Genomic DNA, 24,616 nt, shown 5'->3' on the forward strand with positions numbered 1-24,616 from the left:
ATATCTAACATTCAAAAGTTGAAAAGAGAAAATGAAAAAAATGTATTTTCATTAAGGAATTGTCTTTTCCTGATCTGTCATCAAAGAATTCTGAACCTCAGAATTGAACCTTTACCAGTAACATATTAGATCAAAGCTGTCACACTCAAGATTTTTGAGTAAGTGACTTATAACCACTTTTTCTTTCATATTTCCACCATAATGTGACCTTCACCCTCTCATTTTAACAAATCTTTGTTCTTCCTTTAGAACCAACCTTATACCAAAGTGCCCACTCTGCATACATTTCATCAAAAGTCTTAACATGGTTAATTCATGTTTCTCATAAAATCTAAATAAATAAACTCAAGATATTGAGAAAACATAACTTTACTAAACATTGGTTGTGTTTTCTTAACATTAGAGAGTCAGTGAGAGTCAACCAGACAGGAAGCAATCAGGAACTCTAAACGTTTCTCATCTGTGCTTCATTAATGACTTCACCCCTGTGTGTGTGTGTGTGTGTGAGTGTGTGTGTGTGTATTTCTATGATCAGTGATTTATGCTACTAAGCAGATAAAATCTGTGTTAGTAGGTTACAGTCTCAGCAAAGGCCAACCACAAGAGACCTGCTTGAAGTGCATGTGTGTGTGTTTCGCCTTGTGTGTGTATGTGTGTGAGTGTGTGTTTGTGTGCGTGCTTGTGCAGAAATGATGCCTCTGTACTTGCGTGCACGCCCATCATGTATAACTGGGTGTTGTTGTGTCAAAGGAAGCGTGAGAACCGGGTCAGTCTCCTGAGGAGAGGTGTAACGTTGAGACGAGGAAGCAGAGAATAAACGAGGGCAGGAGAGATGAGAAACACGAAGAAGAAAGAGGTGAAGAAATGCTGATGCTGAGAGATCACTGACTCTAAGCTAATTAGAGGGCTAGAACCAAACTTTAGCATTTTACTTTTTACTGTTGCAGCCAATTAGGACTCACTGTAAAGTGGAGCAGAGGTTAAGGCAAGTGGTGTCGTCTGTACTGCAGTTATTTGGGTCTTGGAATAAAAATGACTTAATCCACTTTTACTGTGATTTCACATTAGCTGCTGTCATACTGTTTACACACACACACACACACACACACATACACACAAAATAAGCAAGTTACCATTTTTGAACCATCATTACCGTCGCACATTTAAGATTAATTAATTTAACAGGCAACAGCTTCCATCTGCCAATTAATCTCCAGCAGGTTCTGGACACTTTGGTTTGTGTGTTTTCATGTGTGCGAGTTCATTAGAAGCTGGTGTTCACGGCTCCATTAAGTGAAGACGATCTTTGATCCTTCGTGCTTTGTCCTCTAATGCGTACGAGCAGTGGAAAAGCTCTGAGACACGGAGAGAGTAAGTTGCAGCACTGTTCTGTATGTGAGACGCTAAGTGGGGGTGAAAGAAGAGAGATGGAAGAAAGGAGGAAAAGTCCAAAAGAAAGTTTGTGGTCAGGCACATAACAAGGCAGCCCTTGTTAGCCTTGTTAGCAAAGAAACGTCCACTTATTCTTCTCAGACAAAATGAATGGACCAGAGCTAAACTGTAGGACCCCACGTGCACTGTGAGCAGTCAGGTGGTTTCAGACAGTGTGAGCACATGAATCATGAACTTTGACCTCTCATCTCAGACAATATCTACTCTAACAGTATGAGGTGAAATTAAACAACATTTGAATTTTAAAATGAAATGAACACCAACAACCAAACGAATGATTTGTTATTTAGCCTTTATTAAATAATAATAATAACATTAAAAAAGAAATTCTTCTGTACAAAGTCTACAAACAACAGTTTGAGTTTTCTGGCCAGTGCCGTAATTATGTCTTAATGTAGAGTGTGTGTGTGTGTGTGTGTGTGTGTGTGTGTGTGTATGAGTGTGTGAGAATCCATCGAGAGAGAAGAGGTAATACTAAGTTAAAATCGAGAGAGAGAGAGAGAGAGAGAGAGAGAGAAAGAAAGAGAGAGAGGAGCTGTGCATATATGCAGTGTTCTTTGTGTAGATGATTGTGTGTCTCATAATGTATTCTCTGATCTGCCTTTACTGTTAAAAAAGAGTTGAGTCGAGAGACAACTGGTGAGAGAGAGAGAGAGCGATGGAGAGAGACAATAAGAGAGCTCCAAGGCACTTGGAAAAAAGTCCAATGAAAACACAGTTAGATGGACATGAAAACCTTCTGTCTCTCTCTCTCTCTCTCCCTCTCTCTCTCCTGTTTCCATCCCTCCATCTCTCCTCTGACCACCTTTCAAATTCCTCTCAATATCTCAATAGGCCTCCTGGTTGTATCCATACATACCCTTGACAGAGGAAAGATGAGAGAAAGATAAAAAGAAAGAGTGGGGCTCCAGGCAAAGATACAACAAGTGGGACATGTTTTCCTATACTGCTTTTCTTTGTCTCCATGTTTTGTGTTGACCATTAGGGCTCATAATGCAAAAGTCTCCCATTAATTCAACTAGCCACAGATAATGTGACATAAATACTCTACAGATCAGGGCGGCTGGCCCAATGCACAAAGCAATCACGTATAATGCCAGAAGTTTTCACTTTAAATCAGTCGGCCTTATCGACTTTTCTTTTTTAATTAGAAACATGATCTTTCGAGAACTTTACAAATAAGTTTTAGTTGACTAAACACGACTATGAAAAGTCTGCTTCATTTGCCACAACAAGAACGTTGCAAGGAAACTTATGAACATATTTTACTCTCAATATTTCCTTAGGTCCTCTCTCCTCAGCAGGCAACTGTATAAACGATAATGAATCCTGGATGTACCCATTTTCCTTTCTCTCTCTCTCTTTCTTTCTGACTGTCTTTATTTATGTGTGTGTGTGTGTGTGTGTGTGTGTGTGTGTTTGTGTGTGATCTCCTGCTGTTCATCAGTCTCTCCAGCAGCACTGGCCCTCCTCAATGGCTGTCCTCCGATACAGCGTATACTGTAATTAGCTTAAGGCTCAATTGTGTGTCCAAGAAAGTCGACGGTACAATTTCCACTCTCCTCCTTTAGTCACTGTGTCCTTCCTTCCTTCCTTCCTTCCATTTTTGGGCGTCCTTCATTCACGGGGCGACATTAAGAGAGGTGGATAAAAGGCAGGGTGATTGATCAGTCCGTTTTTCCACCCGGCCTCTTTCTAACACTTGTTCAGACCCCTGTGCACGTACACAGCTCTTTGGCAATCCATAGGTTGCAGTTAAACAATCACTGACATTTTGTTCGCACAGTGTCTGTCCATCATCTGGGCATCATACAGTCTGGAAAGCAAAAAATATAGATATATACCAAAGACAAACTCTAGAATACTGAATCTAAAGCACGACTCCATAAACAGCATGTTAGATTTAGATAAACCTCTAATTCACTGTCCTCCTTCTCATTTGACCTTTTCTCTTTTCTTAAAGACTCATAATCTGTCGTGGAAAATGTGCCAAAATAGAAAAAGGGCTGAAGTAACAGTTAAGACCATGTAGTCCAACACAACGATAAAGCAAGTCTAAAAAATGACATAAGAGCTCTACAGGGCGGCTACGAACTGAAGCTGACTTTTTCCTTTAACCTTTTTTCTCCCGAAACAAACACAAGTCTAAAACAAAACAGTCACCGTTACTCTTCTATGCCACTGGTTTCACGAAGCGCAGGCCGAGGGCAGACGACGGAGCGAGCGTGTGCCGCACGGCAGGCTAATGGACAGAACTCATATATATATATATATATGTATATATATATATATAGAAAAACTTCTGGGGAAAACAAAATGAAAAACAAAATGAAAATGTCCTTTTTCATCCTCGTTTCCTTCTTCACCTTTAGAAATCTAGATTCATTAGAGTTGTGTGTTTTTTGATATCTTTTTATACTTCTTTAGGTAGGGGGGGGGGGGGCGGGGGCATGGGGGGGTTAGGCATTCACTTGATATGTGTTGATTTCAGTCAAAGTACCCATGTTAAACGGTCCACTGCTGCTGAAGTCTTTGCCAACGTTTTTTTGATTGAGTCTTAATTGGACACATTCAGAAGCTCACAATTTGAGTTGCCCTCCGGCCGAGGGGTAAAAATCATCAATACTTTCACCCCCGAATCTGCTGTCATCTGTCAAATGTCCAGATTGTCCCGGGGTGCTCTGGTCCTTCTCCGTTCGCAGCTTGATTCCAGTGGCTTGCGGGTTATATTCATTCATATTCATTTATTCATTCCTTCATTCATTCACAGGCTTTTTAGAATCGAGCAGGCTCTCTCCTGCAGGCGTAGGAGATATGGTGCTGTAAGTAGAGGAGGACTGGGGTCAGATGTTCCCCTGGTCGAGGCCTCCTAGTGGGTAGGGGAAATCAAGATCACAAGTTTCCCCCTGGCACACAAGGAGGTGGGGGATGAACCTCACCCCTTTAGACATCAGAGAGTGGAGGTAACAAGAGAGGGGACTCTGGGGATTGAAATAGCAGGTAGTGCTTCTTTTTTGTGTTTTCTTAGTCCGAACCGCAAACTAAACAGGGATCATGGAACACGTCCTTCCCCCGTCTTTCTCCAGAGTTCTCCTCCCTCTCTTCACGCCTCTGAGCAGCACCTCTGCTGGTTGATCTTGACTTTATGCTTGATGCCGTCGTACAGCTCGAAGTTGTAGTTCTCCAGCGTGGTGGAGGAGCGCGAGGAGAGCCCGCTGTAGGAGCACGTGCAGTAGAGGAGCAGGCCGGCGCACACGGCCCCCAGCAGGACGCCCAGGGAGCTCATCACGATGATGGTGAGGAGGATGGGGTCCAGCGTGTACAGCCAGGCGTTGTCCTTATCCTTCTCCGACACCAGGGTGACGGAGGGGTGGTCCATGTCAGAGGAGGAGGGGGTGGAGAAGGAGGATGGCCACCCGGGGAAGAGGTATTCTGGAGAGAGAAGACAGGAAACTTTAGAAAACAGGTTTATACATGAGAAATGTTCATTCAAGCTCATGTATAGTAAGCTAATTTAGTCAACTAAGATTTAGGCTAACAACATTTTTAGGTGAACAATCCCTTTAAGTGAGTATGTGTGTGTTTTCTTGCTCTTATGTAATATTTCAAACACAATAATAAGAATTTGGTCTTATTACAAAAGTCACATTTTCTCCCTCTCCGCTGTATTAGAGGGAAAATGTGTGTGACATGGCGGCTGTGTTCAGGAACAGTTAACTCTGTGACTGCTCCTGACTTCATTAAATTTGAAAGGCCTAATCAAATTAATTACTGCAAAGGTCCTCGCTGGCGTGTGTTATGAGTGTGCATCTTCTCGGTGTAAGCAGTTGTGTTAATCCACTTAATGAATGTATTCACATGAACAAAGCAATCAACAATTGAGTAGTGCATTTCAGACTGCTTTATGGGAGAACACACACACAAACACACACACACACACACACACACACACACACACACACACACACAGACACACACACAGGAAAGCAGTAAACAGACGGTTAACAGTCTTGTTTAGTGAGGTAAAGGCTGAGTACTTTTCTTGTACCTGTCAGGGTGTAGGGAGAAACAAGGGATAGTAACACGCGCTTGCGGGCACACACACACACACTCACACACTCACACACAAACACACACATAAGTTTACACACAGATACACACACACACAGGAAGTACACTGTGATTGTTACAGACAGATGTTTTTCTAGGTGCCCAGGAGGAAGCTGTCTGTCTCACTTTGTCTGCCAGGGAACATGAAAGAGGAGGAGAGGAGGCACACACTATCATGCCCACATGCACAAACACACACACACACACACACACAGACCCACACTTTTGAATGCTCTATAACACAGTCGTCACTCCTCTCTGCTCACAGACACAGACACACACACATACACACACACACACCAGAGATTGTCACTGTTGCCACAGGCCTTTTCCCTGCAAAATCACAAGTGAAACGAAGCGCCATAGGCATGCCTCAGCTTAAAGAGCAATTTTCACTGCACTCGGAGTGAGACTTGTACAACAGCCAGTATAGCTTCAGGTGGGGAGGAGTCTAGAGGAGAGGAGAGGAGAAGAGAAGGAGGAGCTCACCGCCATTGATTGGGTGCTTGCCGTTGTAAACAGGATCTTTTCCGAAATCCATGGGTCTGGGGTCTGTTGAAAAGACAGAGAGCAACAGGATTAATCTCAACCATCCAGTCAATCCAGAGCTTTCCCCGAGTCCACGCGCCTGATAGCATCTCTCCATCTCTTCTGTTGTCAGCACACAGGCTACATTTGTAGATGGAAATCAAACTGCACAAACGGCTCAAAGAGCGAGTGATCTGGTTGAAGCTTTCGAATAAAAAGAGATCAGGCCCAAAGATTTCCTATAAGCCATTTTGTTCTGTGCTCAGTCTATCAAGGGGAAAATAACCAAACATTTCAGCCACACTACACCTGCAGAAAGCCGGCAGGTTTCATTATGTGATAAGCATCAACGCTCTTTTTTTCATTTGCTTAGAAATGAAAAGAGTCAAGAGAATGAGCTGCGAGAGGGAAGGAGAGAGAATAGCTGCGTTTGTATAGAGCTTTTCACCACTTTAAGTGCTTTACACACACATTCACACGGCACTGATCTATCACACACACACACACACACACACTCAAACACAGATGGTATATTGGGGGCAATTTCGGGGGGTTCAACACATGGACCGGAGGAATCAGCAATCCGATTAGTGAACAACCAACTCCACCTCCTGCGCCACAGAGAAAAGCAAGACCACACAGAAAACTGTTTTCATAGAAAAATATCACCTTTATTACCTTCACATTCCCCCCCCCCCACACACACACACACAACACATTTTCTTTTTTATTCCAAGTCAATGGAATTCAAAAAGCTAAATCACCTCTTAATATCTCTGAGGCCGCGGTGCAAGGCTTTGAGGGGTCGCGAGGCTCAATTCTGCTTCAATTCAGTTTTATTCAAGGAAATTGCTATTACAGTCCCCCAGTAAAAAAATTAAATAAAAAAGAACCGAGCAATATCTGGGCAGCTGGTAACCATTTATATAGCAGGGGCAACGGAACCCAGAACACATTATAAAGTGAGACCATATTCAAAAGATAAGAGGTGAGAAACTAATTTGGTAGATATGAAAGAAAGATAAAGGGACTCATTTCCTCGGTGCGGTGGGGTCATTTTTCTATGAGACAATTTTAACAGCACCGCATTATGCCGTGTGTTTAAAGAGCCTTCACAGACTTCCAGTACTCTTCAGACTGTAAATAACACAACAGATTAATACCTTCAAATGACGCCTGCTGCATGTGAAATTAAAAATATTTGCACGTTGATTAAAATGAGGTAATTTCCTTGAAATCAATGAAGATGATTTCATAGGATCAACAAAACAAACTGACTATTTTTTTATTTCAATAAGAAAAAGCAACAATCCCTTGTTTTCAATAAGTGGTTGTTGCACATTTTCCTTTTATTGAATTATTTTTTTATTTTATTGTGTGTGTAGGATTTCCTCCATTGATAGAGTTTCTCTCCACTTGTTTATTTTCTACTTTAAGTGCATAGTAGTGTAATCCAGCGCAAGTCAAAAAGACAATCATTAAGTCGAGGCGTCTCCTTCACACAGGCAGAGAAAGTGCACAAGATTAAACTTATCAGTGACGTGGCTGAGGCCAGGGATGAGGCTTGAGCAGATAAACAACTCAACGCAGGTTTTATTTACTTTGAGTGAGACTAAAATAGAGTTTAAATTAAATCAGACTCAAGCTCATCCCTCGCCGAGGCCACATTCCAGAATGATCAGTCTTTTCTTGCTTTTAACACATTTATAACAAGAAATAATCGTTCTGATTAATTAAAAAAAAAAAAAAACTTCATTATAAGAACAAGAAATCAAAGAAAAAACAGCAAAACAGCTCATTCAATTGATTTAAAAAAATGACATCATCAAGGTAGATCCCCCCCCCAAAAAAAAACATTTCAGGACGAAGTTATAAGATCCGTGATTTCAGTGAGAGACGAGAACAAACACATTCACTCATCTGTACCAAGTCTCTATATTAGTGAGGGACGCCAGGGGCTGAGAGGCGGGGTTCAGGCTGGACAGGTCACAGGTCGCGACATGCAGAGACAAACAACCATTCACCCTCACAATCACACGTACAGACAATTACAAATTTGGATGGGATTCGAACCCAGCGCACTTCTGTACCAACTCTACCAGCGTGGACGATCAAAAGGACAAACAGACTGACAGACTGACTGACAGACAGGCATATCAAAGCATGCAACAGGAGAACTCCAGAGCGGCCTGCAGATCACGACCATGTTATTAAACCAAGTTGTGTTATATGAACAGTTTTACTGCAAGAATAGATCTTGTCTTGTTTTGTGTAGTGAGACAAAAAAATGTTATTCTGAATTTACTGTTCAGGCAGATTCTCCTGTAGCTAATTAAAAACCTGCTGAACCACAACATAGAGCTGATCCCTGGAGTCTCACTGTATAGAGGTCATATACTTAACATGTAAAACCTGAAGGCAACACATCCGTCCTCCATGCAGTCCCACTGCAGACCCTCTGAATTCTCCTTATACACAGTCAACAGAAAATCACTGCAGGTCTCGACTAGACATTCAATCACAGGCGGAGAGGTAGCAGAAAGAAGCAGCATTTTTTAAACGAAGTGAGAAAGAGAGACGCTCGACCACTTTCTAATGATCCCGACTTGAAGCCCTCAGGCGAGGATCCTGAGAAGAATCATCATGTGGATCTGAGAGGAGATTAAAACTCCCTGTAGCCCCATTTCATCTCCACTCTCCAATTAGTAAAGAGGAGAGTATAAAAAGGGGGCTCTTTTATTCGGGCAAAGACACGGACGGCTCTTTGGCACCATATGCAGCGCCAGTCGGGGCCCAAGGACCTGTTAGTGCTTTCACATGTAATATTTCTCAAGGAAACAGGAGGAGGAGGAGGAGGAGGAGGAAGGAGAAAAAGGAGCGATGGCCTGTGGGCTAGAAATGCTTACTGCAGGGTTTTATGAAGGCAATCAGCTCCATTAACTAATTAGAAATATTAAAAGGCTTCAAAGTATTCTATGATGGGGAAGGAAGAGGGGAGGGAGGCAAGGCTTGATTTAAAAGTGCCGCATGAGGAGATGCCAGCACATTTTCCAAATCTTGCAAAAAGTTTGATAGAGAGACAGAGAGAGAGAGAGAGAGAGAGAGAGAGAGAGCGAGAGAGAGGGTGGATGGAAAAGAAAAAGTGCACGGGCAGCACAACATAAATACTGTCATATATCATTCGTGTATTTGAAATTTCAGACCCACATTGATTGGGCTACAGCAGAGGGCTGCTGGAATGAGTCACATAATGTGTAAATCATAAGCAAGTCGATTGAAATGGAAGGGAGGGGGTGCCAGGGAGGAGGGGAAATGGATATGCAAGCACAAAAAGAAGTAAAGTGCCTGTTGACTAAAGTACAAAGCTGAGTATTGAATGAGACACAATATAATAGAAGTAAGTGAATGTGGAGAATCTGTACAGTGAGCAAAGCAGTGGAAATCTAGATTCTCTGCTTACACATGTTTCTGTTACTTAGACGTGTGTGTGTGTGTGTAGAAAATAAGTGTGCAGTGCATGTTATGTGTGTCTCCATTACCCAGTCTGTTCTGCCAAAAGACCTCTTTCATCTGCCTTTGTGTTTGAAACAACCTGCCCTCCTCCTTCCATTCTCTCCCTCCATCACTCCAACCCTCGCAACCTGCCTCCCTGTTTGTCTTCCCAGTAAAAGGGAAAAAATCTATCTTTAGAAAGTATGTAGAAAGCATTTCTTTCCTCCTTCTTCTTTCATCTCCCTCCATCTCTGGACGCATTGTTTGGAGGGAAAAGGGGGCTTGCTTAATGGGCCCTTTTTTCCTCAGAGGGATTTAGCTTTCTCCTTTTCTCTCTCGTGTGTTTTTTACTACAGAGATTTGCGACGGAGGGTTTGAGAAGATAGAAACAATGGGTTTGGATTGAACAATATGAAAAGCAAAAAAAAAAAATAAGGCTGTGGGATTGGGGCATGAAGAAAAATGATAGTGGCATAAAACACAGGATGGTGATTTGAGAAGTCAGGAAAATAAAAAAAACCCGACTATTTCACAGGCGTGGATCGGAATAAAAGTTTCAGGTCATCTCAATCCAAAACAAAAGGTTATAAATAATTTTTTTCATTTACATATTGATTTGCTTTCTGGCCCTATATGGATTCAACACGATGCTTTAAATGATAAACACACATTTGCTGTTGCTAAATGGCTTCAACTGGAGGATCTGACCCCCGAACGTAAAAGTCAAAAAACCTGTTAAGATCATCTCAGTGAGCACAATCTACAAAACTGTAGCCTTACAACAATTGTCATTAAATATAAAAATAAACATAGTTGAACTATTACACATCCAAAAATACACGTAGATCTACTGTGATTGAGATAAGAAAGAAAAAGCAGTGGCGTTCAACTCACACCACTGGTACAATACTCAATGACGTAAGAATCAAGTCAACCAATCAACCTTCAATACATGAACATTAAGAAGAAAAGTGCTAATGTTAATCTCAACATTGCAAAAATCATGTGTAAAACAACGTGACAGAAGTGCATCAGGTTACACTGGAGTGAAATCTTTCAATGGCTCATGCCAACATATAAACATCTGAAGGACACGGGATTCCAAATAATAAAAACACATCAGAAAAGTCTTGAGTTGTCTGATAATGGAACCAGGTCTCATTAACAGACTGTGGTGAATAAAGGGATTGATAATAGAACCGAGCTGTGAACGAGTTATTAACTGATCAAAGCTTCATAAGTAAGATTCTCTTTTGTCACAGCCTGTTTGGTCTGATCTGTTGAATAGAAGCAAAACTGGTAATTTGGTAACCAGTTGTTGTTTTTTTGCATTACCAGACCAATCGGCTCAAAAGTATGGATCTGTCAGAATAACACTCAAGATGTTATGAACAAGCACAATAATCAAATCTTTTTCTCACGTGCAGAGACATGGAAAACCACAACAGGCCCAAAAAGAAACTTGAAATACTTTTTATAGAAAACAAACTCGTGCCTTCAGATACTCAACATCATCTATCATTGTGTTATTGTTTGTCTAGCGTATGCAGGACATACTAAGATGTTTGATTTGATCATTTACACACACAGGCATCAGATTATCCAACAAACTGTGTGAAGTCCGTTCACCGTCTTAATCTGCCCCCGAGGCACGACCTCGCTCTGGAGGTGAGGAGGTAAATCGTTTTTTAAAGCACGTTTAAAAAAAGAAAAGGCATATCAGGATGTAATGACAAACACACTCAGGATGACACATGGGACTTGGGGAGTATAGAGGTGTACTGCATGTGTGTTTGTGTTGCATGTTTTTGATGCAGTGTGTAAGTGTCTGTCTCATCCTATCTTTCTCTTTGCGTTAACGCAGGCCGACTCCTCGCTCACACACCAAAGAAGCCGCTCACACAAACACACACACACACACACACACGCTGGATGTGTGCAGCTGTCTATCAGTCACAGCTGGACAGACGCCACTAATTCTCCGTCTCCCTTTTCTCCCCTTAATCTGTGTCACTCGCAGTCCCTCAAAGGGCCAGCGAACAAATAAACTGCAGCTTCATTCAGTCCCAAAGAAATAGCCTTCTCTTTTGATGCAGCGCACACCACCTCCTCTCTCTCTCTCTCTCTCTCTCTCTCTCTCTCTCTCTCTCTCTCCCTCTCCCTGTACCTGTGTGTAAATCCCTTCACTGTCAGACAAGGTATTTGGAGGCAGGCAAGTGTCCGAGCTGCAGACCCGAGCGGTGCAGAGGAGGAAAAATAAGCTGTTACGGATTTGACAGTGAACACTGTGTCTTGTCCACAGTCTGTGTGTGTGTGTGTGTCTGTCTGAGTGTCACTGTGTTGCTCTGCTCGTAGTCCAGCTCATTTTTCAGGTGGTGGTGCAGCTGAAGAAGCAAAAAGAAATGTTGGCGCTGTGTTGTTCATCAGAGTCGGTTCCTCCATTCTCCCCAAGGAGCCATACGCACAAAGTTCAGCATCAGAAGTTGCACTTTTCTTATTCTACCAGTTCCAGCCAACGAGGAGGTTCAGCAACATCCTGGTCCGTCAGTCAGACCAGTCATACGCAACAGGAACCAGTGTCTCCTCAGTGAAGCTTCAAGTCAACGAAGAGCGGCCATTAACTGATTACTGCTGATGATTGTCGTTTCAGGGAGGGGTCACACCCTTTCATCACTTTGTTAGAGGAAAGCGCTCCGATAAATCTGAATCATTCCCACTGTCCAGTCGTCTCAACACCGGGAACCATAGCTGTCATCCTTCTCCAGTCGGATGGTGAGCATGGGGTCCGGACCCGGCCCGGGGCCCGGGTACAGCTGGCTTTGGTCGGGGCAGTGGATCAGATTATAGCTGAGGTTCTGGTTCTGGTAGCAGTTTTGTTGAGCTTGCTGATTCGAGTGTTGGCCGCTCTGGTACATCACAGAATGGTGATGACCGCTGCTGCTGGTCTTCTTGGTGGCCCAGTGGTACCGGTGGCAGCACAGAATCACCACCACGGTCACAGTGACCAGCAGCAGGATGGCACCGACTCCCGCCAGCACATAGTACCAGTAGGCAGGGACGGGCTGCGCCACCACCGAGTCTACTGTGGGCTCCATCCCAGACATGGCACCCCCTGGAGGGCAGGAGGACACATTACTGGTTGGCTAGGTGGACGAGCGAGGCAGGCATGCAGACCACAGCAGAGCTGTCGACTGTGTAACTGTCACTAAAGCCTTCCCTCGGGCGGCTGTTGTCACATCATGACCAGAACTAGGCACAGCGGGTCTGTCAAGCTTCACATTTCTGCACATGGTAAATTATGTGTGGGTCTGTGGTGACACTGAGTGTGGAGGGTAGAGTTTAATCTCTTTGCCTTTTGTAAACAAAACAACATGTAAGAAATACACTAAAGCCAACTGTGTATTTACCTGTTTGATGGTAACAGTTAGCATGTCTGGCTAACAAGCTGAGCACCTATACAGTAGTAAGCAGTGTATATATATATATATTTATAAATAATTATTTTTTAAACATATTGTTGCTGGCTAACCTTTACCTAATTAAAAGATCTGCCTGCAAATCTGTCTAAAATCAGGGAGAAACTTATAAAAAATACAAATTGTGTGGTAAATCTGACTTTCGTTATAAAAACATAATGATGTGCGAGAATTGAAAAGCTTGACAGGCTTAGCAGCAGTAACTACAGAGCAATCACTTACTGGAGCAGTGAAATAAACTCATCTCCTCGCTCCGATCAGAGTCATTAACTAAAATAACATCTTGTATCAACAGTAAGCGAAAAAAAACTGCTTCCATATTTACGTTACTGTCTTTAAACATGTTCTACTGCACTTTTCACTCACAGTATTCTTGATTGATGCAAAAGTCACAAGCAGTAGCTGCACACCGACACGCAGAGGCTCATGCCATGCGTCCACATTCGACCAGGGAAATGCAAAAAGCCTTGATTATGGAGTGACTGGCTGATTCCGACCAGAGGGTGGGGAGTGTTAAGTGGTTGTATTCAGCGGGACGCAGCTATGCTTTATCAGGGGGCGATCGCATTGAAGGGACTCGAGTGGCGAGGAAAAAGAGATGGAGGGAGAGAGAAAGAGAGGAGGGAAAATTACAGGGGTAGACAGAGGGATAAGAGAGGCGGCATTATTGCAAGAGAGACTGGGGCGAAACAGAGAGCAGTGGTGGAAAGAGAGAGGGGAGAGGGCGGGTAGGAGGGGGAGTGGAGGGAGAGAGCTAATCCTGCCATGATATCTTTAATCCCGCATTAAAGGGTTTGTCTGAAACTTCAATACTCCGTCAACTCACTGTGAAAGAAACCCGATGAGAGACAGGTTGCGGAGGACGCGGAGACAGGGAGAAAGAAGGGAGGGAATGTGAGGAAGAAAGAAAGAGGAAAAGGAGACTGAAAGAGGAGAAGAATGAAAGAACAGAGGATGGAGAGGTGAAGGGAGAGAGATATAGACCTCAAAGAAAAGCAGGGAGCTTAATTTGGTCTGTCTTTTCTTTTTTTTAAGTAAAGATGAACTCTGTCCGGGTTTAAAATGAGCTTTGATTGTAAAGCTGCACTCGGAGTACAGAGAGACTTCCAGTGGATTAAAACAGAGGATAGTCAGGGCTGCAGAAAGCACTTTGCTTTTCTGGAGAGGAGAGGAGGGAAGTGGAGGAAGACCGCCATTCCTAAAATGAGATTTAAGAAACAAAGTGTGGCTTTGAAGAAAGTCTGACTTTTTGAATCACTGAATTAGACTAATATACTTTTCTTTCCCCATTCTCTCTCTCACACTTCGGAAATCAGTCTTTCTTTTAACAAAGAATAAAAGTGTGAATTTTCTCTATAGATAAATTGATGCCAAATTGATCTCTTTTCTGTGTGTCTGTGTGTTATGAACAATCTTTCTGCAGCCACTTATTTCCACCAAAAGCAAATACATACGTAGATGCTATAGATACAAAAACCCAACAGGTTCAACCTTCCTTTCATAGACAAAGCCTCCTTATTGAGCAAACTTATTGAATAGAAGTGTGGTGAACAAAACCAAGTGCTGCTCTGAGTGTCTTTCATCCATTTACACAAAAGGAACACATCGACACACACATACACACAAATACACTTTCAAACTATTTTAAGCACACCTTAGCAAACTTTATATGCCGCACCCATATACAAAAAGTGCAGTAACCATATTAATGCAGCTAAAAGGTCAAAAAACTGAGCTTCAATTTCAACCTTAAACAACCATTAAATATTATTGACATCGAAATGGGCACAAATGACAAAATAAAAGATATTCCAAAACAAAAAAGCAACGGAAAATTTAATAAAATCAGATTCACTACTCCAATAACCTATCCTGTTCTGCAAAATAGAGATAAATAGAGAAAGGAAAAAGGAATAGGAAACAGTAAAGAGACAGAAGAGGAGAAGCTCCTTATATGGTGACGGAGAGGGAGAGTTTACACCACATGCTGACAACAAATCAGATGAAGTAAGTGTCCTGCTCTCTACTCTGAGACGCTCATGACCATTCCTGTTATTTAACCATCGGAGCAGACACTAGGACCTGGTTCACTCCGAGCTGTTCAACCCCCGACCTCACAGGTTTCCCCTTCATTCCTTTGTCACGACATGTGATGACGTCACCTACGTCGCCTTATGTTGAAATAAAGACTAGGCACAGTACACCATACAAGATCAAACTGTGTATAACCAAGCCCAGCATGCAGGGACTCATGCTGGAACAATGCAGAGGACTCATTCCATCATGTTGCTTTGTTGTCACTGTAGTTTTCTTCTTGTTTTTAAAGTATACACCCTGCTTACATGTGTTTATGGGTATATATATAAATAAGAAACCATATCAAGAGTAGAATAGATATAGTTGTAGCTGTTTGTAGTATTTAGGATTGGAGGAAAACGTGTTATGTACTAACAAGAGAAACTCAAGGCTGGTGCAGTGCTGCGAGCTGAGCTGAGCAACAGGCAGGAAGCACAGACATTGAAAAGACACAAGTGGAACAGGAAGTGGAGCAAGAAGTGGAACTTACTGTTTATTCCAGGAGTTAAGGCAGGGAAAGGCTCTGGAAAACAGAAAGGAAAAAGAAGGAGTGTTATTGATGATGGCTAGTAACTGGTAGATATGGTCAAGGGACGAATTATCAGCTGGAACTGCAAAGGTAGTTTGTGTTTGGAGAAGGATTGTAAAGGGCACATAAGCCGATAAAGAACCATTATGATATTGACTCGTGCTGTGATAGATGTTCAGATGAATCAGTGTAAAATAACGAGTTTCAAATGGACCTCTACTAAACCACGAGGATCAGATCTGAGCACCAGGCCTTAGTAGAGTATTTGTTAATGTAAACTAAAGGGTAAAATATATATAATCACTGGGATTTGCTCAATCTCTGTGTACTGTGACACGATTCTATAATTAAAGCGTTGCGGTAAAACGTTTATTTGTAACGAGTGTAAACTGAACCGCGTTGGAATACTGATGAATTTCCAAAATTGCAGCACAGTGCACTTTTTTTTCAAAGGTAAGTCGAGAGTGTCGATAAAGATTTGTCGAGTTCTGGGATGTTGAGTCTGATGGTGCATAAATCTTCCTGGGTGACAGTTATTGGGAAGACAAAAGAGGAGGCTGGCAGGTTTTTGAAGAGAGGCAGAGGAGTGTTGTTCATGACTCTCTCTCTCTCTCTCTCTCTCATTCTGTCTGTTACTTATCATCCTTTCTTTCCTGTGATGACTCTCTGTCTTATTGTCTCTCTGTCGTCACCTCAGGTAACTTTAGGACGGGGGGGCTGATGAAAGATGGGCTGACAGAAGAGTGAGGAGCAGGGTGAAGAGAGGTAGACTGAATAGAAAGTAAAGCTGGAGTTAGGTTGAAGGGGTCGTGGGAGCAGGAGCTGGAATCTACTGCTGTTTTATTATGTGCCGGAGGAGGTGACATCTATTATGAAGTGCGAGGAGATTAAAAAAAAGAGATTAAAGAAAGAGAGAGGATGGCAGCACAAGAAATAAAAAGTAGCAGTGAGTCGGTTGAGAAAAGATGGAGGTGGTGGCGAGGACTCAGAAACAGTTTGAGCTGTCAATCATGGGGTTTGACCCGTCGGCTTAATTAAAACCTAACTTACCAAAACAATTAAACCCTCCATCAGATATCAGCGTGATAAGAAACTACCTAGAATGATTTAAACTATCTTTAAGGAAGAATTGATTTTGGCTCCATGTCCCTTTCACTAACGCTACATATCTAGGCTACTGAAACAGAATCGGAAAGATGTTCAGACAAGGAAATGTAAAAGATTTAAAACTGCAATTTTACGTTAATTCAAAATAACAACCATGATGGTTACAAGTGGAAACCCAGTGGTTTCTTCTTCTGTGGTCAGCTTATTTCGTGTGTGTGTGTGAGTGCAACAGAGAGAGAGAGAGAGAGAGAGAGAGAGAGAGAGAGAGAGAGAGAGAGAGAGCGAGAGAGAGAGAGAGAGAGAGAGTCTGTCAAGCAACTAATCACAGAACGACACCTTTTTCCCTCTGCTCGATCATCCAGAGAGGACTGAGAGGTAAGTGAGAGAGAATGAGAGAGAGACATAGAGACAAAACGCAGGGAACCAAGTAACTGCAGGGTGTGGGGGGGTAAGTGTCGGGGAAAACAGGCTGAAGGAGATAGAGAGACGCCGATATAATGAAAGATAGATTAGAATCCATGCCCGAAGGCCGTTTGTGGCCTACTTTCTTTTTTAATATATTTTTTCTTCCTTTTTTTTTTGTAGTGTGTAAACGAGAGGCAGTTTCCCCCCCACTCCTTCTCTCTCTCTCATCCGGTCTCTGGTGAAAAACAGGGCATAAATAGCCTGGTGTTAAGGAGTGAGAGGATCAGAGAGGAGGAGGAGGAGGGATGGAGGGAGGGAGGGAGACTGGCTGACGTATCAATAAACCGTCGGACAGGTAAACAGGAGGGCTGTGGGACTTACGTGTGCACTGCTCCAGCTCCATGCTGCTGCTCATGTGGATGTTGTCTATTCTGATGTGGCCTCGGGTCGAGTGATCGAAAAAACCTTCAAACACCACCTTGACGAGAGAGGGAGAGACACATGGACATATTAACTTAGCTTCTGAACACCGTTTCATATTTAAAATACATACTTTAGACATTTTTCACTACAGTCAGTGCATGAAAACACTTACTTGATACTCTTTGGGGCTCTGGGGCAGGATGGTGCGGCCCTCCCTCCAGTGTGGCCCCTGGTCTCCCTTGAGCGCCCACAGCAGCGTCTCCTCCTGGTCGTTGTCCCTCAGCAGGACCCTCAGGCTCCCCTGCGCCTCCCCCTGGAGTTGGTAGTAGAAGAGGAGGCAGAGCGGGCCTCGCTCGGGGCCCACCTCGGGGCTCAGCAGCCGCGCTCGCTTGCGCTGGGTGTGGGCGCCGGCGTCCATGTGGAGGTAGTTCCCTGAAAAATCTGGAACAGAGAAGAAGAGACGGAGAGGAAGTGTCATGTTATTGCATTTCTACTGTAAGATCGTCAATATATTTCAATGTTATCAGTTGTAAGACATGAATTAACGGCCTTTTAATCTCTTTAAACACCTTCTATATGTGAATATAAAGAGTTTGGGACCCAAATATCTTGTCTGGACCCAAAACACATACAGAAAGTATCACAATTTGTGTTTTGTGTGATGAAAAGTTCGACTCCTGTGATAAACAAGATGATGTAGTAAGGCAGGATGTGGTTCTTGGGAGTTTCGGGCATTAGCACCATCGCTCTGTTGTTTGAAGCTCAACCACAAACACGACTGCCATTTCATCATGGCCGCTAATGGCCGCGGATACAAATGATCAGAAGTATATTCACACAAACATATAACCCCCTTAAGCCCAGAACCAGTCTGAATGTCTGACACCTCTCTCCCTGTTTAGTCAGCACAGCCATCATTAGAGATATAGTTGCAGTGCTTGTGCAAGTATTGTGTATCTGTGTGTGTTTGTGCAAACAAGTCTTACCCTCACATTAAAGAAGGGATGGAAAGATGGACAGAGAGCAAAGGAGGTACAGAGAAGTGAGAGAAAAAAGTGGGCGATCATAACTTAAAAGAGAAAGAGAGAGCGAGAGAGTTGAGGGAGAACGAAGGGCAGCACTATAATGTCTCCCCCCACCCCCCCCCCCCCCCCCCCCACCCCCCAAACAGGCCCATAATCATTAGCTTGCTGCTGTGTTTGGCTGTTTGTCTAGTTTGTCTATTAGGCCCGAGAGTAAAAGCTTCGCTGGAGCTGCAAATAGTCTTTTTATCGACGGACAGACACTGTGTGTGACACCTCATAAGGGGAGAGGGCGGAAAAAAGAGGAGGGATGGAGGGAAGAGGAGAAGAGAAGAGGAAAACGAGATGAAATAGCAAATATGGAGAAAGGGTTGAGACTGAAAACAACGGAAGAAAACAAAACAGATGCATAAAAATCGAATAATCTATCTATCTTTCTATCTATCCATCCATCCATCCATCCATCCATCCATCCATCCATCTATCTATCTATCTATCTATCTATCTATCTATCTATCTATCTATCTATCTATCTATCTATCTATCTATCTACCTATCTATCTATCTATCTATCTATCTATCTATCTATCTATCTATCTATCTATCTATCTATCATCTATCTATCTATCTATCTATCTATCTGTCTTTCCATCTGTCTTTCCATCTATCTATCTATCATCTATCTATCTATCCATTTTTCTATCCTCCCTGCACTAGAAGAGAGAGAAACCCTTGGATAGATTCTGCAGAGCATCCTACTTGATGAATAATGGATTTGGGTTGAGGTAGCTCTGGTTCTTCACTGGGAGGCGATGCGAACTGGGACCTAAATTACCGTTGCTCATTAAGTACAGTTAGAGAAAGTTGCAGTGTTTTTCTGTCTCTCCGCGTTTGATCTCGGCGAATGTACAAAGGGAGGGAATTAATTAACAACTCTCCATGGGAGGGAAAGGCAGGGATGTAGAATTGGCTCTGAGGGAGGGAGGGAATGTGTGTGTACGTCTGTGTATGTGTGCGAGTGTGTGTGTGTGTGTGTTACAGTCTGTTTGCGTGAGCGTTAATTCGTTTGTAGGCATCTTTGTTTATGTCTATATCCGCATGAGTGTCTGGGTTTATCTGTCAGTCATTCTGTGAGAGTTTGTTTGTGTGCGTGTACAAACTCACTTTTTTGTTGTTTTTTATTCATGTGCGCTTTCCTCATTTCTTTGTGTGCATTTTCCCCAATTTTGATTAAAGCGGTAAACACCGTGTCTTTATGCAATCAACAAAGTCTTTGTTTAGCATGTGTCACACTGATTCCTGAAAGTCTTCATTCCTAACTTCTACACAAACAAAACAAACGGGGTCCCGTAATTTTCAAAAATAAGCCACGTTGAACTGAGCTGCCTTTATGTTGCATTCATTTCAATTACATCTTAATAATGCGTCCATAAGATAAAAGCTGTGACATTTCTCCTAAGTACAATTTATGGAAAACCAATTCCTGTCTGACTGTTTACGTTCACTGCACAAGACTATGTGAGTGGTTGTGTTTAGGCTGCTATAAACACATTATATTGTATTGTATATATCTGTGTGTTGGCCCTGTGATTGGCTGGTGACCTGTCCAGGATCTACCCCATTCCTCGTCCAATGGCTGCTGGGATTGACTTTAGCTCCCCCTGCTACCCTCAAAGTATAAGCAGAATAAATAATGGATGGATGCATAGATTTTTGCATATATATACAGTATAATGTCTATAAGAGACAGAGGTGGATATTTATCATAAATCTCCAGGCTACTGCTAGAGATAACAATACACTCACATGCATGTTGGCATGGTTAGCACATGACCATGGAGATAATGATATGCAGATGCTAAGTGTCACTTCCCACAATCAGAACACAGACAGAGAAAACATGACATAAATTGCTTAAAATCAAATATTGACTGTGTGATTGTGTCGTGACAAATTTGGATTCACATCTAAAAGTTGACTTGAAAGTCGGTGAAAGAGACGAAGCTTTCTGAGACGCTTCAACACGGTGGACGACAGCATTCACCACCACACTGTTGATCCAGCTTCACATGATTCAATGTTAACTTTTAAATGTTAAACTAACCCCAACAACAACTGGTAAGCAGACTAGACTGGAGTTTCCTTCGATGGAAATCTCCACAGGGTAAAGAGTCTCAGTCCTGCCCTCCCCGAGATCAAAAGAATAACTTACGAGCTGTGTTTGGGTTTTATTTTCTCTTCTGGAAACAGGGGGGGGGGGGGCTTTCAGTAATGAGGGCTGGGGATTTGATTTGCATTTGGAGACAGCTGACAGGGTGCCGCACTAATGTTGCTGTAGAACAAGACTTAACGTCATGTTGCTGTCTGACGCTCAGACAGGAACGCTGCTAAGTCAATTACACACACTCACACACGCACTTGCATGTATGAATGTGTTTGCAGGCATGCACACAACCACGCGTACACACACACACACACACACACACACACACAGCACACACTCGGTGCAGTAGAAGTAGAGCCTCGCCTCATGTCACAGTTTATGAAGGAGCTGCTCAGTCATCCATAAACTGGAAGGCATCAAGAGATACAGAGAAAACCTTGGTGGAGGGCAAGGTCAAATGTGTGTGTGTGTGTGTGTGTGGGTGTGTATGTGTGTTTAATACACGGACAGTCCCACCTTGAGGGATGTGCGTAGGTGTGTGTGTGTGTGTCTGGAGCCTCGGGGAGAGCTTAAGAGCTAAGGCAGCACTTCTGTCAAAGCCATCATCTGACATATCTGACCGCTCTGGGCTACGTGTGTGTGCCTTATGGGTGTGTAAGTTGAATGCAGTAAGAGAGTGTGTGTGTGTGTGTGTGAGAGAGAGAGAGAGAGAGAGAGAGAGAGAGAGCATAGTGCAAAGGAAGGTGTGTGTAATGGATAAAACAGCCTTCCGCTGTCTTATTAAAGATGGACAGATGTGGAAAAGGCGACTCCCGAGGAAACAAGAGGTCAATGAGGAGGGAGAGAGTCGATCACGGTGACGGGGAGAGAGGACGGAGGAGGACAAGGACGTGAAAATACAGAATTTACTGATGTGGGAAAGACAGGATGTTAAAACCTGTTAAAGTACGAACTTTCTGAACAAGGAGAGATGAGAAGATGAAGACTGACAGTAGAGAGACGACTGCAGGGCATTAGAGGCAAACACAATGTGGAATAGAATAGAGGAGGAAGAAGAAAGAAAAGCAGCAAACAAGGGGAATGAAGTAAAAGTGATCAAAGTACAGGAATGAAGAAACAACAGTGAAGTGAAGTGAGGAGAGGTAAAACTCCAAGAACAGACGAAAAGTTGAGAATAAAAATAAGAAAGAAGGAGAAAAGACCGGACAAGAGTAAAAGGAGGAGATAATAAAGTAACAAACTAGGTTGGGGGAAGGGAAACTGTTAAAGCTAATATAAAAAAATAAAATAAAACTCCAATTAAGTCGCTGTGCACCCTGTGAGCAGATTAGAGTGAAATCCTTGCATCATAGTTGCTGTCAGTGGTTCCTCGCAGCACTGGGATCTGCTCGGCTCTTAATTAGCTCGATCCAGGCTCTGGTCACAGACTCCATTCCCAAGCAGCCCTTTAGGACCCCACTGCTACAGTTGTGTTAATAATAACACACTTGTCGGGGAGTTAAGCAGTCACTGTGTGTGGGTAAGGACCATTGAGTTGGTGCATCACACTGCTTGATGCTGTTAGAAACTGACCTGGGATATCTTGGACTCATTCATCTTATCGGCATGTGTATTGCTCAGGGACCATGGAAGTGCAGTGTTGAATATCGTGCAATTTGGAAATGCGATATGTGGATGCTGGATGTACTGTATGATATACACATATAAATACTTCAATCAGTACTCACTGTCTGATCCCAGTGCCAGATCCTGCCGGGTCTCGTGTGTGTCGTGTCCTGTTGAGCTGCTGCCGGCTGTGTGCAGGGACCAGCTCACACCTGACTGGGGATCAGCCGACCAGCCGCACAAGCTCTGCTCAAAGTCACAGACGGCCGACAGCGATGGAGTGGTGGCTGTGGGACGAGAAAACGACAAGCTCAGATTGTGAATAAAGACATTTGACAGTTTAGGGGTTTTGACTTTAAGTTGCCTGTTTTGTTTTAAGTCCTTTAGCACCTCAGCCAGTTAAAGACATCAGTGATCATTAAAGAGGCTGCTGTGTTTGTGTGGTTTCTCTGGTGGTTCTTTGTGTGTTGCTTTCCACTGACAGCTCCTCACAATTACAGAAATGAAATTTGAAACTAACATACAGCCCCTTTAAACTACTGTCCAGCAGTGAGGCTGCTTGTCTGACAGGAGCTGACCTATAGCTGTGGAATTATGTTCCCAGCATGTGTGTGTGTGTGTGTGTGTGTGTATGTGTGTGTATGTGTGTGTGTGTGAGGAGGCAAACTCCTCTGACTGTGAGAGCTGATTTTCACTCAAACACAGACTCCTGTGGGACTCTTGAATCCAACAGACTTCAAAGTCCAGAGGCCCAGAGGTGCACGATGACATCATGAGTTTGACCTCGAGAGTGTGTGTAAGTGTGTGTAAGTGTGTGTGGATGAGAAGAAAATGTATCCGAATGTGCACTTCCAAGAAATGTGTTAGTCTGTATGTGTGGTCCAGGTATTACTCTTCTAAAGTTGTTTGCATTTTGACATTATGGCTTGTTCTTCCTCATGGGGACACAGAAGCATCACACATCAAAACATAAATCATCACATGTTAAGGTGAAGACATGTTTTAAGTTTAGCTTTTCAATGTAATGACTTATGAAGTCATGGAGATATGAGTGTGTGTGTGTGTGTGTGTGTGTGTGTGTGTGTGTGCTTGTGTTTACCAGATCTCATTGCAGCAGTGGTCATTTCCACTCTGGGCACAGTGGGGGTCATTGTGTCAGGTACAGTGGTGGACTCTGTTGACAGAAGAGGTTAGAATCAGGGTTAGAACACAATAGAATAGAATGAGATGACAAGGCAAGATGGAGCATAGTGATCAAATATCATCATCCCTCTATATTTAGTACAATTAGCATGAACTCATCTTATTCCAACACGGTCTGGTAAGCAGACCATAGACTGTAGAAGCAAAGACATTACTGGACTTAGACTAATCCGATCTAAACTCAGCTTTTACAACTTTCACAGTTTCTTCTATCGCCTGAATGTGGTAATATCTTAACGGAGCAGCCGTGACTTCTGAGCAAAGGGAGATTGAGATATTTCACAGTAACTAATGATGTTTGTACAGACGCTGGTTTAGAGCTGAAGTTTGTCACGAGCCAGACAGTGACAGAGTGAGCCGAGGCAGGGAGCTGGCACTCGGCTCAACACTGCGCCTCGCCACTCAGTGTATCCACTGCAGGTTGGCAGGCTCGTACACAGGCGTGCACACACACACCCACGCGCACACACACACACACACGCACACACGCACACACACACACACGCACACGCACAGGCACAGGCACACGCACACACGCACACACAAACTCAACGCTACGATGATAGATGCTGCACTCAAACTGACCTTGGTGCACAGCAGCAACCAGTGTATGATAGATAAATCAGAGGTGTGCACACACACACACACTCTCACACACACATATACACACACACACACGCGCCTACGTCAGCAGAGGGATATGTCAGTGTAACCCCAAGACCTTCTGCTCTTAATAAGCAGTTTTCTACAGTTAGTTAAGATTCCTTGAATGTCCCTGACTGCTTAAGCAGCACACACACACACACACACACACACACACACACACGCTCACACACAAACACTTGCACAAACACTGATACACATAAACACACACATACAGTGGTGTAGGCACGCGCAGTGTGTATATATTGACGTGAGGGGAACAGTAGAATGGGTTGCGTGGCACAAGCCTGACACCACAGACCTCTCCCCAAATGATTCCCAGAAGCCACTTGGTCCTCTCTCTGATTCTCTGCCACTCACT

General features: G+C 43.3%; 1 protein-coding gene across 3 annotated transcripts in view; it reads right to left on the minus strand.

Annotated features, from left to right (window-relative positions):
* Positions 1 to 1,729: 1,729 nt before the first annotated feature.
* Positions 1,730 to 24,616, minus strand: part of LOC133967352 (neuropilin-2-like) — an 87,472-nt gene continuing 64,585 nt past the window's right edge. The window contains exons 12-18 of one of the 3 annotated variants that reach the window (XM_062402762.1): positions 23,489 to 23,563; positions 22,512 to 22,676; positions 17,771 to 18,039; positions 17,557 to 17,653; positions 15,625 to 15,657; positions 6,052 to 6,114; positions 1,730 to 4,884 (exon numbers count right to left, since the gene is read on the minus strand). In XM_062402762.1, coding sequence (XP_062258746.1) covers positions 4,556 to 4,884; positions 6,052 to 6,114; positions 15,625 to 15,657; positions 17,557 to 17,653; positions 17,771 to 18,039; positions 22,512 to 22,676; positions 23,489 to 23,563 — 1,031 coding nt within the window. In that variant the 3' untranslated portion in view covers positions 1,730 to 4,555. Of the gene's footprint in view, positions 4,885 to 6,051; positions 6,115 to 11,754; positions 12,695 to 15,624; positions 15,658 to 17,556; positions 17,654 to 17,770; positions 18,040 to 22,511; positions 22,677 to 23,488; positions 23,564 to 24,616 lie in introns of those variants that run through there. The other 2 variants (XM_062402764.1, XM_062402763.1) reach the window with 2 other exon arrangements.

Source organism: Platichthys flesus, chromosome 13 (genome assembly GCF_949316205.1).
Source record: "Platichthys flesus chromosome 13, fPlaFle2.1, whole genome shotgun sequence".
Classification (NCBI taxonomy): domain Eukaryota; kingdom Metazoa; phylum Chordata; class Actinopteri; order Pleuronectiformes; family Pleuronectidae; genus Platichthys; species Platichthys flesus.